Source organism: Neoarius graeffei, chromosome 5, assembly GCF_027579695.1.
Source record: "Neoarius graeffei isolate fNeoGra1 chromosome 5, fNeoGra1.pri, whole genome shotgun sequence".
NCBI lineage: Eukaryota > Metazoa > Chordata > Actinopteri > Siluriformes > Ariidae > Neoarius > Neoarius graeffei.
The window spans coordinates 36,885,746-36,904,172 of NC_083573.1; the positions used below are offsets into that span (position 1 = coordinate 36,885,746).

General features: G+C 39.9%; 1 protein-coding gene across 1 annotated transcript in view; it reads left to right on the plus strand.

Annotated features, from left to right (window-relative positions):
* LOC132885962 (carcinoembryonic antigen-related cell adhesion molecule 1-like) overlaps window positions 1-18,427 on the plus strand; it is a 38,023-nt gene that overhangs the window by 4,670 nt on the left and 14,926 nt on the right. The window contains exons 5-9 of the mRNA XM_060920489.1: window positions 8,199-8,474; window positions 8,559-8,813; window positions 10,782-10,908; window positions 11,646-11,683; window positions 12,118-12,137. Coding sequence (XP_060776472.1) covers window positions 8,199-8,474; window positions 8,559-8,813; window positions 10,782-10,908; window positions 11,646-11,683; window positions 12,118-12,137 — 716 coding nt within the window. The remainder of the gene's footprint in view (window positions 1-8,198; window positions 8,475-8,558; window positions 8,814-10,781; window positions 10,909-11,645; window positions 11,684-12,117; window positions 12,138-18,427) is intronic.

Genomic DNA, 18,427 nt, shown 5'->3' on the forward strand with positions numbered 1-18,427 from the left:
ACATTATTTAACATGATCAGTTGATGGCAGAATGGAATGAGGCAGTTCTTCTGGCAAATGCACGCACTCATGGCTATAGCTAGAACCCATGTTTCAGTTTTCTGAAAGGATTAAAGATTAATTTTGTTTTAAATGTCTGCCTAAAATGAACCACATCACAGCCTACAAAAACTCGCCATCAGAGGTGGAAAGTAATGAATCACATTACTCGCATTACTGTACTTGAGTAGCTTTTTTGTGTACTTATACTTTTTCAAGTAATTTTTAAAGAGTGTACTTTTACTTAAGTATGTTTTCTTTTAAGTAGTGTACTTCGGTACATTTTACATCACAACCGTTACTGAGTAAAAATAAATAAATAAATAAATAAATAATTAAAAAAAGGCTAAAACGGAGAAGGGGAAATGCGTTCTGGAAATGAATCACAGGAAGGACAGTTGTCGCGCGCGCGAGTCTCACACAGACTATGGCGGACATGCACCGACGCTTTAAGGGGGGGGGGGCTTCGGGGGGCTCAAGCCCCTGGGCCACAGCCAATCAGGGGCCTTGTAATATTAATAAAATAATAAACTGTCGGAATCGTGGGCCTACATTAATGTACGGATAGAAATAAGGTTAGAAATAAATGAGTGCACAGTAGCCTGCTGTAAGAGACATGGTGGACGTGGTTCGCGAAACGAACACCCACAACTGTACCAGAATAAAATGTAACAAAATGTAACGTCACGCACGAAAGCGCGCCAAAGACTGCAGACTACAGAGACACAAATTTAGAGGCTTTGAAAGATGAAGCGTTCACATGTTAGCGGGGCGCATAAAAGGAAAAAAGAGAGAGATGCAGGTAATGATAGAATCGTTGCCTAAAGTCACAGACTTTTTTAAGGTAAGGATCACCAATCTGTTCAGAATATCAGCTACTTATCAGTTATCAGCCTACCAGCAGCTAGGCTATGTGCAGCTAGGCTAGATATGCTATGATCTGTCCAACAGTAAAATAAATCAGTTGTGATTTGAATACGTGTCGTGTGATTTGAGTTATAATCCTGTTAGTATAATAGCATATTTCGATGGGGATAATAAAATGTCTAAAACGGCATCTACTGAAGAAATTGATGAAAAGATTGTAGCCTATAATTTTCACAGTTCGGGCAGCAGACAGAGTAAGCATACTGAGGGGAATAGCAATACAAAGCTAGCACATATCCACATTTCTTGCTAGCTGTGTTGGGTGTGTTGTTAACCCGTGTGGATTTAAGTGAAATACTTGAGAAGTTCTGTGGTCAAGACAATGTTTTAAGGTAAGGACACTTGATTATTAATGTTTGCCCGCCGTGGCTTGTTGTTGACGAAAGGCCCACATGATTTTGCCTTATGCAGCTACTGCTAGCATCATGCTTTGAACTAGGTTAAGCTCATTTGCGCTAAAGGATGGGTTTATTGAAGGACTTTGATGTAGCTAGTTTCTTTTTAAAAAATCGTATGCTCAAAACAGTATGCCCGTGTTCATCATGTTTAACTTTTTTCTTGATGGAGTGCGTGAAATATTGTTGCAAGTGGTATTTTGATGCAGTCATGTCAAAAAGGCAGTTGAATGCACGGTCTTATTCAAGGAGAAGGAAGACTTGCATGATGCTTGAACATAGATCGGTAAAATAGACCCTAGTAGGACTTGGTTTCGTGTATTTCGGTCTGTAGAGTTATGAGTTTGGCCGCTGTCCATGGTGTTTACGTTTCATGTGGCCGCCGAGCCAAGTACCTTCATCATCATCATGTTCCCCTGTCAAAAGTTAAACTCTCTAGGGATGCGTCTGCTGTAGCAGTTGCTCAAAGTTTGATTTGTCCATCATCATATGTCTTATCTGTTGGGTGTCTATGCCCAGCAGATTTTCCCATTTCGTCCATTTGTAACCATTTTTGTCAAACAGGAGCTGCTTTTGCACTTGGTTATTGCCCATCCGGCAAACGTGAGCAATATATTTTAGTTGTACGTAGCAGGATAGTTTTATATCCTGGGTTCCTGTCAGTTTCCAGAGGTCAGCATTGGACATCTTGTAGCTCCAGTCTATATCTTCATTTGTAGTGTTCTTTTGGTCAGGGGCATTCTTTCGTTTATATCCACCTTTAATCATTTTCCTTAGGAAGCCGTGCCACACTACCTCAATTTTGTGAATTTCACTGGATGATAGTTGCCATGCCTGTGTGCTGTACAGGAGACGAGATCAAATGCATGCCACTAGGAACTTTATACGGGTTTTTAGTAGCATTCGGTGGTCGGTTAGAACGTGTTTCAGTTCATTCCATTTCATGAATGCAGCACTTATCCTAGCATGCAGGAAGTGTGAGGATTCATCACAGTTGCTGACATTATAACCAAGATATTTAAAGGTGCGGGCATTTTTAATATTAGTGCCGCCAAGGGAAATGATACTTGGTTTACATTTGATATCCTCATTGACATTAAAAGCCATTGTTTCTGTTTTGACATATGATATTTGTAAACCAAAGCGGGTGTAGGTCTTATCATACAACTGAAGAATATTCTGAAGCTCCTCGATAGATCCAGCGAGTATGGCCTGATCATCTGCGTATAGAATCTCTGTTATGCAACCCTCTCCTGATGCTCGTGCTTTCGTACGCATTTCTCTTGTGGATACCTCATTTGGAATGCAATATCTGAACTTGAAGCCTGTATCTGGGTACAGTTTTGATATCTCATGCTGTGCAATCCTGACAACAAAGTCCATATAGATATTAAAAACTGATGGCGATTCTAGGGCACCTTGTCTTGCAGTGAATGTTTGTTTTCATGCCGCCGAGCTATTTTTATGTATTTTATTTTTTAAAAGGACTTGTCTGTAGGGCCCTGTGATGACCTGGCGACTTGTCCAGGGTGTACCCCGCCTTTCGCCCGTAGTCAGCTGGGATAGGCTCCAGCTTTCCTGCGACCCTGTAGAACAGGATAAAGCAGCTAGAGATAATGAGATGAGATGAGACTTGTCTGTAGGTGTGTGTGTTTTATGTTTACAACACATAGGTCTACATTAGCGCACGCGCGCTTGTGTGGTTGTCTCTGGCCATGCCCCTGTGTGAAAGTTACGCAGTATCACTGTCCTGTCCGTGGTAATAATCAGAACCGGCTCTGTAATGATAATGCGCGCGTTCTTCTCTCCCTCTGTGGCCGGATGTGTTGAGCGATGTGAGCGTGGGCCTTGCGCAGCTACGCTGAGCCAAACGTAACCTATCGTAGGCTTCTAGGCTAATTACGCGCTTACACTGTAAATGCTTGACACGTATTGCAAATAAAATAAGAGCGTTTTCCTGGCCAACGGTAAGGGTAGGGTTGACAGGTAGCCTATGAGGGGCCTAGCCCCTGGGCCACGGGTGTTGATAAAGCGCCCCTGCGGACATGGAGGAGACCGAGGAACCTGTGGTGGACGACCCTGCAGAAAACGCAATTTCTTCCAGTAATGAAGTGCACCCCTGGCCCTACATACGTGATCACTTCAGCTTCGTAGAGAAAAGGGGTGACAGTTTCATTATGCAATGCAGATTATGTGTGCCCAAGAAGACAACCATTGCGGCATACAAAAATTCGACATCTAATCTGTGCAAGCATGTTGAGGTAAGTATTGTCATTGGCATCATAATCACGGGCGCAGATAGAGGGTGGGACAGGTGGGATTCGTCCCACCCAGATTTAAATTCACCTCGTTCGGTCCCCCCCACTTATAGGGAGGAAAAAACGTCTATGCTGTCTTTCTTTGCATAAGGCAAACCTCACGGAAAAATCAAAAGACTAATTACCATTCGGTTTGTTGAGGTCCACAGCAGTATATACATAGTTGCAACAACTCACATAAAACAAAACAAAGACTGATATTCGGTTGGTTGAGCTGCGCAGACTGCACAAGTTGCGAGCTCGAGCTTGGTTGCTATGGTTACCCACAACAAGTTTGACAGGCATATTGGGGTTGGTTTGCTGGCAGCTTTGTCCCCCCCAGTTTTTTGTCCCCCCCAGTTCAAAAAATGTATCTGCGCCCCTGATCATAATGTTTCCTTTCCATAGTAAAACCGACAATAGGCTGGTTATATTCCAAAAATAGTGGATGGCATTGCTAATGTTGAAGTAGCAACCTGCTGGTACTGTAACATAACGGTAACTAGTCTGTTATTCGGTTGGCTAATCATGCAAGCAAGTTAGCTCGCCAACCTGACGTGATCAGTCCTCCTACCATTCTACATCCAACAGGCAAGAAAGGAATACTAAGTAAAACAAATAATGTTTGAATTGAATTGTTCAATAACACACTGCACACAGGCAAGCTACAAGATTTCGGTGCAACATTTCACTTTCATATTTTGTGTACAATGCTTTGTGTGTGGTCAGGGCGATGTAAATGACATGACTGTGTGTATTGACCTTTTTTGTTTGTCTCAGTTTTAATGCAGCATTATCCTAAGCATTCAATTTGATACACTTCCTTTAAATAAAACATCTGGGTTGAGATGTACATATATCCTTGTTTCCTCTTCTTTTTCATTTTTGCACAACACAATGGAGGCAGAAAACACCCATTGTTAAAAGTAACGTTTTACTTTTACTCAAAGTACATTTTAAATGATCTACTTTTTACTTTTACTTGAGTAGATTTTTTGTCTGGTAACTTGTACTTAAGTAAAATTTCATCAGAGTAAAATTTCATCAGAGTAACAGTACTTGTACTTGAGTATAATATTTTAGTACTCTTTCCACCTCTGCTCGCCATCCAACCTGCGGAAGCATATTGAGGTATATAAACGTTTTATTCCAAGAGAAATCTTGCAGTGAAGTTGTCTGTGCTTTTAGAGCTAGCGATAGCATTGCAATAGCTATGCAGTCTGGTTAGTCAAATGATTTTCTATGGATTTGCCTGCCAAGGTGCCATAGCCTTGTCCACGGCTAACGTTAACACATAGCTAGTTAATTTGGACACTATTAGTTAGCATGTAAAAACAGAGTTATGCTACTATGAATAACATTAACTTATCTGAAGTCCTTTCAGAAATGTTTTAGCATAATCTTGCCAAATAAACCGAATGTAGAAATCTTTCTTTTCTAGTAACGTTAGCTACCCAATATGATTGAGTTTGAAAAGATTTTCTAGCATGTCAGGTGGAGCTTCACTGACTAGCTAGCTTAATGTTAAATCACCGTGATTCCACAGGCAGATTCATATGTGCATGAATACATACACTTGCACATGCACGCGCACACACGTGCGCACATGAGACCTGTGAAATGGACAATATTGTGCTAGTCAGTCAAAACAAATTGCTGGATTTTTTTTGTTTTGATGTCAGATGATGGTCTTGCATTTTTTTTTTTTTGTCTTAATTAAAGCAGTGTTGCTGTTGGGCAGTTATTAAGCTCGAGGTGTGGACCTGGGCTTTAAAGTGCATATCATGGGTAAATTCAGGAGCAAGATCAATGTAATTCTCCTATTTTATATTAAACTTTGGTCAAATATCTGTCACATTTTGCATTTTGTGCAATTTTTTTTACCTTGCGCAATACCAGAAAAATTCAGTTGAAATCAAGCCATTTGAGGCGAATTCGTCTGCCTCTGAAAAAACTTGGCATTTGGATTTCCCGACAAACATTGATTTTTGTGACGTCACGTGTGGGACACCTCCTTCTGAATCCTACGTCAGCGCTGGTTTGTTTATGAGAAAATGACCTGGTGGTTTTCTGGAAATTTCTTCAACGTTATCACGTAATTATTAAAATGGTTAACAGAGGTATCGTAGGAGGGTGTAGCAACACCAATCTTGATGGGATTAGTACTCATCATTGTCCAAAAGACTGGACAATGAGAGAGAAATGGGAGTGCTTCGTGCGAGGCACCCAGAAAAATTGGCTACATGCTACAGATTACTGCATTATTTGCAGTGCTCACTTCACAAGGCCCAACGACTTTGAGAACTATTTGCAGTGGGAAATGGGCTTTGCGAGGCAACTTGATCCGAAAAAAGACGCAGTTCCATCTGTCAGAAGGCCCAAAGCAACACCGTCTCCATCTGTGTCAGCGTCACTAAAGGAGCCAGCCGTGTTCATCTCCCCTGACAGGAGGCGAAGTGCCGCATCCACTGAGGCCCTCGAAGCCGAGGACCAAGCAGAGCCGAGAAAAAGACCAAGAAAATCGGCAATTCACAAGTTGACTGTTGCCAGGGTAAGAAATAATTCTGACATCTCATTATATTCTTCATCCAAAGGTGAAGTAACATTGAACTCAGGTGACAATTCCATATTTCAATGCAAAATTGCTAGCTGCTAAACTTGGTCTACATAGACTGTGCACTGAAACCGTGCAAGCTCTCACAGCCTGCTGGCGGTTCCGCAGGTGACGTCACGAATCTGGCTCCAGACTCCCTTGGGATTTTTCCAGACGCGTTTTGTTATTTAATTTTTTTCTGCTCCAGACAGATGGCCTTGTGCAAAATTACCCTTCTCGATGAGTGTGTCAAGGGACATATGGTATTTTCATATATTAAAAAAAAAAGAACGAAATTGGTCCAGGATATGCGCTTTAATCAGGATGGATTGTCATTTTTATTTTCTGAGCAAGCTGCATTTACAGCTATTCCACTGTCTTCCTGATTAACATATACATTAGCATACATGTGTGCACACACTGCCAGAGCTGGGTCAGAACACTACCATACTGCTTTGTGGGGGTGGGGAGGAGTGTGACAATTAAAAAAAAAAAATGAAAATGACTGTCTCTTTTTCAGTTCAGTTGTGTTTCATTTTGTAACATTCTACCAGGCATTTATACTACAGGTTCTACAAGTTAGTCTGTAAATCCAGTTGGTTGCTTCAGAGGCATTAGATTTTGTAAGCGTTATGTCAATAATACAACAATGTGTTGACAGAAAATGTACTTTTAATACTTAAGTATTTTTAAAAGCAAATACTTCAGTACTTGAACTTAAGTAAAAATTTGACTGCACAACTTTCACTTGTATTGGAGTAACATTTGACCAGTGGGATCTGTACTTTGACTTAAGTAATGAAGTTGGGTATTTTGATTTAATTAGCTTTGCCATAGCAAGATATATACTGTATGTACATGCAGTACATTATGGCTGGGAAACCACTACAGCTTACGGCAATTACAGTGGCTCCATTGTACCGAATCTGCATGTCTTTGAACTGTGTGGGAAACCGGAGCACCTGGAGGAAACCCACGCAGACATAGAGAGAACATACAAACTCCACACAGAAAGGCCCCTATCGGCTGCGAGGTTCAAACCCGGAACCTTCTTGCTGTGAGGCAACAGTGATCACCACTGCACCACCGTGCCGCCCTTTAGCCATCTCTGTCCATTTCTGATGGTTTGTCATGTAAACTCAAGAGTTAGTGAGGTATTGCACCAACAAGAACAGGTGTGGAGATGGATGCAGAGCTGTATGCAGAATATGATTAAATCTGATGTGAATTAATTGATGATAATTTTATTGCAAACTGTTTAGCACAGCAACTAGTCGGTAGCATCATTGGGAAGCCTAAGTCATGTGGTTTCACGTGGTGTGTTAATTGTGTGAGTCTTCCACCAGCAATTTAATAGAGACGAATGGGTGCAATTTCGACGCATCAGTCATATACGGTTATTCCGCAGTGCCAAAGACATTACTGTTTCTGAAATGTGATCAGAAATTTTTACTGGGGCATGTGCCCCAGTAAAATGGGTCTGGTGACGCTGATGCTTTCATGCCATATTTTGTTGCTTTTTGTTTTGTATTTTTTGTGGTTTTGTTTTCAAGTAGAGATTTCATTTCATCCTCGGTTGGTTCAGTAACATGGGCCGCCATTTTCTTCTTCTTTAGGGCTTTTTGGTGGTTGGAAAACCAATTTAAAGGTGCATTACTGCCACCAACTTGGCTGGAGTGTGGAACAGGAGATATTGGGGGGGGGGGGTCTATATTCTTTTAGCTATTTTGGTTTCTTTTAAATACTTGATCACAAAGTGATATGTCTGACTTGATGCATGCTGCCATTTTGTTTTTCTCTACTCATGGTATATGAGCTGATATCCTACAGATTATGAACAAATGGTTTAACAGTCTCAGGACCTACGGTATAAGTAATTCACATTCCATCTCAAATCTCATGAATGTTCTTGTCTGTTTATTTGTTTCCTCTGTGATGCTTTTACAGAAAAAATACTTGGAGCAACAGTTACTGGAACAACAGATTTGCTAATAGAAGGTGTTTCCAATGCTACATTAAGTTGTAAAGCGAATGGATCCATCCACAGTGCTAAATGGATGAAAGATAATCAGAAACTGTTGTCTAGTGACAGGATCACATTCTCGAATAAAAACAGATCGGTAATGATCAGTCCAGTGAGGAGATCAGACAGTGGTGTATACCAGTGTACACTCAGCAACCCCATCAGCTCTGTTAATGCAACATACACAGTGATTGTTAACTGTAAGTACAAATATATCCCTGGTACTGATTTACTTTGAACTGAGTTTAATTTGACAGGCAGTGACTGTGTACTGTGTGTTACAGTTGGACCAGATAATATGACAATTAATGGACCAAGTGAAGTGGAAGTGGGACAAACTGTTAAATTGATATGTAATACTGAATCTACACCAAAAGCCTCATACAAATGGATGTTTAATGGCAGTTTAACTAAAGTGAATACAACTGAATATACTGTGAAGAATGCTGACTTCACACACACTGGAAATTACAGCTGCACAGCCTCCAATAATGTAACAGGGTTTAACACATCAGGATCCCATGGTCTGGTGGTAAAAGGTGAGATTTTTTTTTTTCTGTATAGAAGACAAACTTTTTTTTTTCTCTTTGAAATAAATCACACATCAGATATGAGAGATTTTGAAGTAATGTAATGAGACCAAGAAGATAATTTTGATCTTAATAATTCCTAGATCATTTTAATTGACAGTATTTTTTTACGATTCTTTGATCTATATAATCTAGTATACCATGGTCACCTCACAAAAATATTTCTTCAGATGGAAGAAAGTCTCGCATTAATTATCTAATGAGGATTTTAATCTGCTGACTCACTAAGATGTTTTCTGCAATCATGCTGGCTGTTAATCTGGATTAGGTTCTGTATTTTTCACTTTTTTCAGAGTATTTATGGATGTTTTAGATACTAGAAATTATGTAATGAAAAATTGGTGTTTTAGATTATTTACATGCAGATTTTTAGGTTACTGATCTTGGTATTCACCAATTCCTATACAAAAAAAAAGCTCAGAGCAAGGATACCTTCCTTTCTTTTTTTACTTCACATATTCCTTACATAAAATATTTATTTAGATCTCTTTTCTGACAGGGGTGGTGTAAACAAATTAGGAAATATGTGTTCTTAAGGCGGCACGGTGGTGTAGTGGTTAGCGCTGTCACCTCACAGCAAGAAGGTCCGGGTTCGAGTCCCGTGGCCGGCGAGGGCCTTTCTGTGCGGAGTTTGCATGTTCTCCCCGTGTCCGCGTGGGTTTCTTCTGGGTGCTCCGGTTTCCCCCACAGTCCAAAGACATGCAGGTTAGGTTAACTGGTGACTCTAAATTGACCGTAGGTGTGAGTGTGAATGGTTGTCTATGTGTCAGGCCTGTGATGACCTGGCGACTTGTCCAGGGTGTACCCCGCCTTTCGCCCGTAGTCAGCTGGGATAGGCTCCAGCTTGCCTGCGACCCTGTAGAGCAGGATAAAGCGGCTAGAGATAATGAGATGTGTTCTTAAGAATCCAAACATGGCCTTTTCTTTATTTAAAACACACAAGCAATAGATAAATGCATTCTGTCAAGTGTAATTATTGCTTCCTAAAATTGTAAATTGTAAATTGGCAAATTATTCTCAGTATGAATAATGTATTCATATGTGGTTACAGAGTGTCAGTGATTATAGTGCACAATTCCAGATTTGACAGAAATTCCCACATCTTTCAACAAAAGTCCCACAGCAGGAAATAAAATAACCCACTTTATTTATATATTTATAACTCCTATATTTTTAAATTGTGGGTTATTCCTGTAAATGTGAAAGTATACATGTTGGTACTTTAAAATGTACTCAAGTATTAAAAAGTAAGGTTTTTAACTGATGAAATTGTCATTCATATATATATATATATATATATATATATATATATATATATATATATATATATATATATATATATAAATTTAAAAAAGTAAACTTATTTGAAATTTCTTGATGTTAAACTCATCACACTGGATTGATACTGTATATAGTGTCCAGTTATTGGCTGGGTGAGAGAAGAGACCTTCAAGATTTATAATGAGTATGTTATACATAAAATAGAAATGGAAGGAATAAAAATATTGGAAATGTCATTAAAAAGGGTATAGGTATTCAATAAAAAAAAACTCAAATAAAGCATAAGCACACCAAAATGATACCTAAATGGAGTAACAAAGTTCAATTTCTCAAGTATTTTCCAGGCCTGCTGGGATAAAGTATATATTCAGTACACTTTGTCTGTTCTTGAAGGAGGATCTTTAGTCAATGGCTGATTTTAAAAATGTCAGTGTGTGAAACTTTTTATTTAATGACACTTTTGTTAATGATTGACATTTTGCCTTTCTGTGAGAACAAATTATTACAAGAAACTCTGCTTCTCCAGGGTTGTGATATTTTGTGTATTTTTGTTGTTGTTTTCACAAAGTCTGCTCTGTAATGGAGTACGGATAAAATGAATGGCTCTGATATGATAATCTCTTTGTGTTCTCATAGAAAAGGCTGTGGGTGGAGGTGGAGGTGGACTGTCTGCAGGAGCTATAGCTGGGATTGTTATTGGTGTTTTAATAGGTGTTGCTGCAGTTGTGGGTTTGATTTTCTACTTCATGAAAGGCAAAGAAATGTAAGCATATTAGACCATAACTTTGATTTTCTTTATCTATTTTTTTTCACTACTTCTGAAATGGCTCTGGGTCACATTTGGGCCACATTTAACATTTGAACTTGCACCAACTTAAGGCCAAGATGCAATAATATTCTTTATTAACATGAGCAGCCTAAATCTTTTTGGTGCAGATCTGGAAATGGGTCAGCTCTTGTATTGGGCTGTGCAAGAATAAGTTGTGCCTGCTAAGCAATGTACAGTAAATCTGGAGCAAATACAGTGCTAAATTTGGACCCAATCCAGTGCAGTATACCTTTGTTGTCTGGGTATTATTGTCCTCCATCATTTAATGGGTTGAGTTACAGCTTAATAAATCAGAACACACAATTATCTTCTTAACAAAATGTTCAACTTGTGTTAAACAAAAGCTATTGGTTTTTTTTAACTTTGGTTTCTTAAGTTGTAACACAAGCTTCTGAAAGTGTGGAAAGCATCTGCCAGTTTTTCAGACATTGGTTAATTATTTACAATCTAATTAGTTATTTATTTACAAAGTCAAATTTTAGTTTCGATTATATCTATAACTAAATTTCAGGTTAAGATTAGGGCAAAATTATTGTTGATAATAATAGATTTTATTTCAAAAAAAATATTTGAACAGTCACATAAACACTCACCTCATGTGACTGCTAAATACTTTTGTAACAATTCCTCTTAAATCTGAGTTGTTGTAATTAACCATCTTAAACTTGCAGGCTGGAAACAAGCTCCAGAGGAAATAAACAGAATGGAGGTATGTGTAACTAACTTCAGTCATTTATAAATATGTTCTGAATGAACTGATGTATACGTGATCACAAAGTACACTAATTATTTTCAGATTAGAGTAGGTGTAATAAGTTAAAGGTTCAGTGTACACCTTTTTGGTCTTTTTTTTTTTTTTTTTTGTTCTTTCCTTTTAACTGAATGCCTTATTGTTACTTATTTATTTCTATGTGCAAACATTTTGGGAAATTGTTAGTAAGGACAGAAATACCTAATTGCTACTACTACTGCTATAATATTGACTAGATCAGCAGAATAAAGTAATATCAGATTGACAGTATATATGGTATATAATTTTTTTCATGTGGACATAGTTTATTGTGACAAGAAAAAAACAATAACCTAAAAAATTCTAATTTTCTATTGTATAATAATGATGATAATGCTTTTGTCCCCCCACAGCAACAGCAAATGAAGGACATGTGAGTTACTTAAATTTCCCATCTTCCAGTCAGTCCATAAACAGTACAACATAGATATAAGACAAGACTTTATTCGAAGCATATAGTTGGCAGTTACTTTGTGTTTATTACTTTACCACCAAATTACCTTTGATACTGTTCATAATACAGAAGTAATTAAAATGACAGACTCTTCCAGGCATGGACAGACTCTTCCAGGATGGCTATCTCTTACTGTAAGCCAATTAGGACTTTGACCTCATACACCACACGGATCATTTTCCTCAATAAATAAATGACCAAATATAATTTTGTCTCATTTGTTTAACTGGGTTCTCTTTATCTACTTTTAGGACTTGTGTGAAAATCTGATGTTTTTAGGTCCTATTTATGCAGTAATATAGAAAATTCTAAAGGGTTCACAAACTTTCAAGCACCACTGTTTTTCACTTTCCACTCTGGTAGCTATGGGCAATAATATATGGAAATACAATAAGGAACTTTTCTCCAGGTACAAACTGCATTTTCATGAGCAGAAACTCGTACAGATGCTTAAAGACTTGCTGACTTTAGGGCTGCAGTTGACTTGCTGACTTTGGGACTGCGGTTGTCGTGAACGGTTTTGCGCTCGGGTTTCCGTCGGTGGGGGGTTTATAGCATCAACGAAGTTGACTTTATGTTAGGACTGTTAATGTTATAGTCATGTTGTCTGTTGTTGCCCAAATGAGGATGGGTTCCCTTTTGAGTCTGGTTCCTCTCGAGATTTCTTCCTCATGTTGTCTGAGGGAGTTTTTCCTTGCCACCGTCACCACAGGCGTGCTCATTGGGGATAGATTAGGGATAAAATTAGCTCATATTTTAAGTCATTCAAATTCTGTAAAGCTGCTTTGCGACAATGTTTATTGTTAAAAGCGCTATACAAATAAACTTGACTTATGTGCTCCGATTCACTGCCAAATCTCTGTAACCAAACTGTAACTACTTTATGTGCTTTCAGTTACCTTATCCACTGAAATAAAGCAATCAAGGAATAGTGGCAGTTATTGCGGTTTTGGACTTAAATATTTTTATTTGCATAAATCTACATTTATACATGTTTATTTTCCAGTGCTGTTTTACTGTAAAAATGAGCAAAATAAATGTTTGTCATAGCATCACATCGCCAGTTGCAGTGTGATCTGTGAGTAGTACATCTTTTAAGATGACTGAAAAGGGCACAGCAGTAATCAAGTATGCACAAAATACAATGTTATTGCATTATTTGTTCTGCTTGCCGTAAGTGCCCTGTCATTAGAAATATCTCAGAATAACAGTCTGCAATATTTTGACTCACAGTTTGTGTAAAAAAGTGCTGCAGATTGCAGGGGTTTTTTTCATCTATAAACTATTTCCACCACTATCATTGTGTTAATTTATGTTGCTGGGACGATGCCACTGTTAGTCATTATCAGGCTGGCTCACATAGCTCTGATCAGGAAAAAATACTGCAGTTTTAGTAAACTGTAATTAAAACTGTAGTTAAGGATATACTGTGTATTTCTACCTTTAGTAAAATATCTTAATTCTCCCAAACTTTTTTTTTTTTTAGAGATTTAAACCTATGTTGACAGAGATGTTAATACCTTTACACTCATCAATTCTGCCAAACATGCCATTAGTGACCTCAGGGACATGTCACTGACATCAGTGAAAATGCTCACTGCTGTTTTCATTTTATTATGATTCAAGGATTAAAATCGTGTGAGGAAATATGTTGCATGTGATCAATAGTTCGCTATCAAGTCCATTTTAAATACATTTTTTTGTAGAAAATTAAGTTTTATGGATTCGTTTCACACTATTTGATTGAGCTACACCTTAAAACTGAGTCTAAAATTATATCCTTGGTCATGCAGTGGAAATTTGATTCAGGTCATATAATCTTATATCAATAAATTAACAGGCATGAGTCTGATCAAGTCTGAACCTTATAAGAATGTAAAGGTGTCATTAACTGATGCAGATATGAACAAAATCAGCTAATTCAGTAACAGCAACAGGAAAATTCAGAATTTCTCCCAAAGTTTGCAAATTGGGGATGCAATCTAATGAAAATATATCATTGGGGCTTGAGTGAGCAGATAATGTAGATTGTATTTATTTACAAATTGTATTTATTTGTTTGTTTGTAGCTTTACTCAGAGGGAACACAAAACTAGAAAAATATTTGTTATTCCATGAAAATGAGTCGTACAGTACATGAGCTGATAGCCGATGAGGCGTGTAGCACCGAGTTGGCTATAAGCCATGCACAACGAGATTGAGTGGAATAACTGTTTTATTCTATCCACATTGACTGGGTTTTGTGAAACAGACCATTTTTATTTTTTGCAAATTCGATAAATAAAAACTTTTTATACAAAACGTCCGACAATATAATTTCCACTTAGAATGTAAACAAACCAGCGAAATGACAGTAGCAATTTGTGAAAAAAATACTATAATAATAATTCTTGAAAAATTAAAAAAAAAGATGTTCTTACCATCAAATACTTTCATTTCATATTTTATTGCTTTTTCTTTTGTTTTTTTTTGGGGGGGGTTGTTTTCGAGTAGAGTTTTTATTTTGTCTTCGGTCAGTTCAGCAACATGCGCCACCATTTTGTTTCTGTCTACTCACGGTACATGAGCTGATAGCCTAGTAGCAGAGTAGCCAATCAGAGCATGTGATTGCTCATATCCAGTGAATGTGGATAGAAAAAAAAAATTGTGATATATATATATATATATATATATATATATATATATATCTCACACACGCCTCATCGGCTGTCAGCTCATGTACAACTCATTTTCCTGAAATAACTGTTAAATATTTTTCTAGTTTTGTGTGTGTGTGTGTGTGTGTGTGTATATATATATATATATATATATATATATATATATATATATATATATATATATATATATACACACACACACACACACACACACAGTGGGGCAAAAAAGTATTTAGTCAGCCACCAATTGTGCAAGTTCTCCCACTAAAAAAGATGAGCGAGGCCTGTAATTTTCATCATAGGTACACTTCAACTATGAGAGACAGAATGGGGGGAAAGAATCCAGGAAAGGATTCTTAGGATTTTTTCCAGGAAAGGATTCTTAGGATTTTCATTGTAGGATTTTTAATGAATTAATTGGTAAATTCCTCGGTAAAATAAGTATTTGGTCACCTACAAACAAGCAAGATTTCTGGCTCTCACAGACCTGTAACAACTTCTTTAAGAGGCTCCTCTGTCCTCCACTCATTACCTGTATTAATGGCACCTGTTTGAACTCGTTATCAGTATAAAAGACACCTGTCCACAACCTCAAACAGTCACACTCCAAACTCCACTATGGCCAAGACCAAAGAGCTGTCAAAGGACACCAGAAACAAAATTGTAGACCTGCACCAGGCTGGGAAGACTGAATCTGCAATAGGTAAGCAGCTTGGTGTGAAGAAAATCAACTGTGGGAGCAATTATTAGAAAATGGAAGACATGCAAGACCACTGATAATCTCCCTCGATCTGGGGCTCCACGCAAGATCTCACCCCATGGGGTCAAAATGATCACAAGAACGGTGAGCAAAAATCCCAGAACCACATGGGGGGACCTAGTGAATGACCTGCAGAGAGCTGGGACCAAAGTAGCAAAGGCTACCATCAGTAACCCACTACGCCGCCATGGACTCAAATCCTGCAGTGCCAGACATGTCCCCCTGCTTAAGCCAGTACATGTCCAGGCCCATCTGAAGTTTGCTAGAGAGCATTTGGATGATCCAGAAGAGGATTGGGAGAATGTCATATGGTCAGATGAAACCAAAATAGAACTTTTTGGTAAAAACTCAACTTGTCGTGTTTGGAGGAGAAAGAATGCTGAGTTGCATCCAAAGAACACCATACCTACTGTGAAGCATGGGGGTGGAAACATCATGCTTTGGGGCTGTTTTTCTGCAAAGGGACCAGGACGACTGATCCGTGTAAAGGAAAGAATGAATGGGGCCAGGTATCGTGAGATTTTGAATGAAACCTCCTTCCATCAGCAAGGGCATTGAAGATGAAACATGGCTGGGTCTTTCAGCATGACAATGATCCCAAACACACCACCCGGGCAATGGAGTGGCTTTGTAAGAAGCATTTCAAGGTCCTGGAGTGGCCTAGCCAGTCTCCAGATCTCAACCCCATAAAAAATCTTTGGAGGGAGTTGAAAGTCCGTGTTGCCCAGCGACAGCCCCAAAACATCACTGCTCTAGAGGAGATCTGCATGGAGGAATGGGCCAAAATACCAGCAACAGTGTGAGAACCTTGTGAAGACTAAAGGCCAATTTATGCTGACAACCCAGTCCTCGCAGACAGTGTCTGCGTAGCCCCCCCACCTTCGCAGACGCTCTGCGCGCACCTCCCCAAAATTGTGACCACTGCAGAAGCCTCGCAGACAGCGCCGCAGACAAGAGGGCTCTGATTGGTCCACTCTACCCGCTGTACACGCACTTCCGCTTCCCTACTTTCCCGGTTTTTGTTTTCACGACCGGCATTTTTAAAAACACGAGCAAAGATGGAGCAGCACGAAGAGCGGTTGATTGAGGAAGTGAGGAAGTACGTACATCTATACGACTCCAGTTCTAGTCATTATAAAAAAAAAAGTTCTAGTCATTATAAGTAACCGGAGGATAAACACTCCACTAACCACACCCACCAACTACTCCTAGCGACTTCGCGCCCCCTTGCGTTGTGCCGGTGAATAACATCGCGCACGCCTATTCCCCCGCTCAACAATAAATTACAACTGTCTGCGAAAAGCTATCTGCGAAAGCCTTGTCGCAAGAGCATGCAGAGGCCTTTACAGAAAACGTGTGACCTCTGTCATTGCCAACAAAGGGTATATAACAAAGTATTGAGGAACTTTTGTTATTGACCAAATACTTATTTTCCACCATAATTTGCAAATAAATTCTTTAAAAATCAGACAATGTGATTTTCTGGATTTTTTTTTTCTCATTTTGTCTCTCATAGTTGAGGTATACCTATGATGAAAATTACAGGCCTCTCATCTTTTTAAGTGGGAGAACTTGCACAATTGGTGACTGACTAAATACTTTTTTGCCCCACTGTGTGTGTGTGATATATATAAAACTCAGTTCTGGCCTCCCGTGCTTCTGTGCTCCACCCACCTGGTCCAATACTTATATATATATATATATAAGTATTGGACCAGGTGGGTGGAGCACAGAAGCATGGCAGGCCAGAACCGAGTTCTCAATGAACCATTTGTGTGTGGCTTCCCTGACTCTGCCCTCAATTCACAGACCGAAGCTTGGCCACGCCCCCGCTGCCACATACCCCCACCGCCCGACTCAGGCCGGGGAGCTGTGCGGCCTGTAGCCGACTCCCCCCCCCGACGGGAGAGGAAATCCGCCACAACCATCTGCGCCCCCGGCCTGTGGACCACCTTGAACTTAAACGGCTGGAGTGCCAGATACCAACGGGTGATCTGCGCGTTGGCATCCTTCATGTGGTGGAGCCACTGCAGGGGCATGTGGTCCAAACAGAGGGTGAAAGGGCGCCCCAGCAGGTAGTATCGGAGGGCGAGGACCACCCATTTAATGGCGAGGCACTCCTTTTCGATCGTGCTGTACCTGCCCTCACAGACCGACAGCTTCCGGCTGATGTACAGCACTGGGTGGTCCTCCCCCCCCACCTCCTGGGACAGAACAGCCCCCAGCCCTCTGTCCGATGCGTCCGTCTGCAAAACAAAGGGGAGAGAAAAGTCAGGGGAGTGTAACAGTGCCCCCCCCACACAGTGCAGCCTTTACCTTAGAGAAAGCCCGCTGGCATTGCTCCGTCCACTGAACTGGATCTGGTGCCCCCTTTTTAGTGAGATCAGTCAGTGGGCTGGTGACGTCCGAATAATTAGGTATAAACCTACGATAGTAGTCAGCCAGCCCCAGGAACTATCTCACCCCCTTTTTGGTCTTGGGCCTTGGGCAGGCCACAATCTCTGCTGTCTTATTAATTTGGGGACGCACCTGCCCATTGCCCAAGTGGAAACCCAGATACTGTACTTCCACCCGCCCAATCGCACACTTCTTCGGGTATCAATTTCCCTTTTTGAACCTCCAGCTCCGCCTTCTCCGGAACCACCAACGCCACAGGGACCTCCTCATTCCAAAGTTTTAGTAGGTTGAGGTGGTATATCTGTAATGCCCCACCCCTGTCCGTTCACCTCACCTCATAGTCGACGTCCCCGACTCGCCGTGTGACCTCAAAGGGTCCTTGCCACCTGGCGATC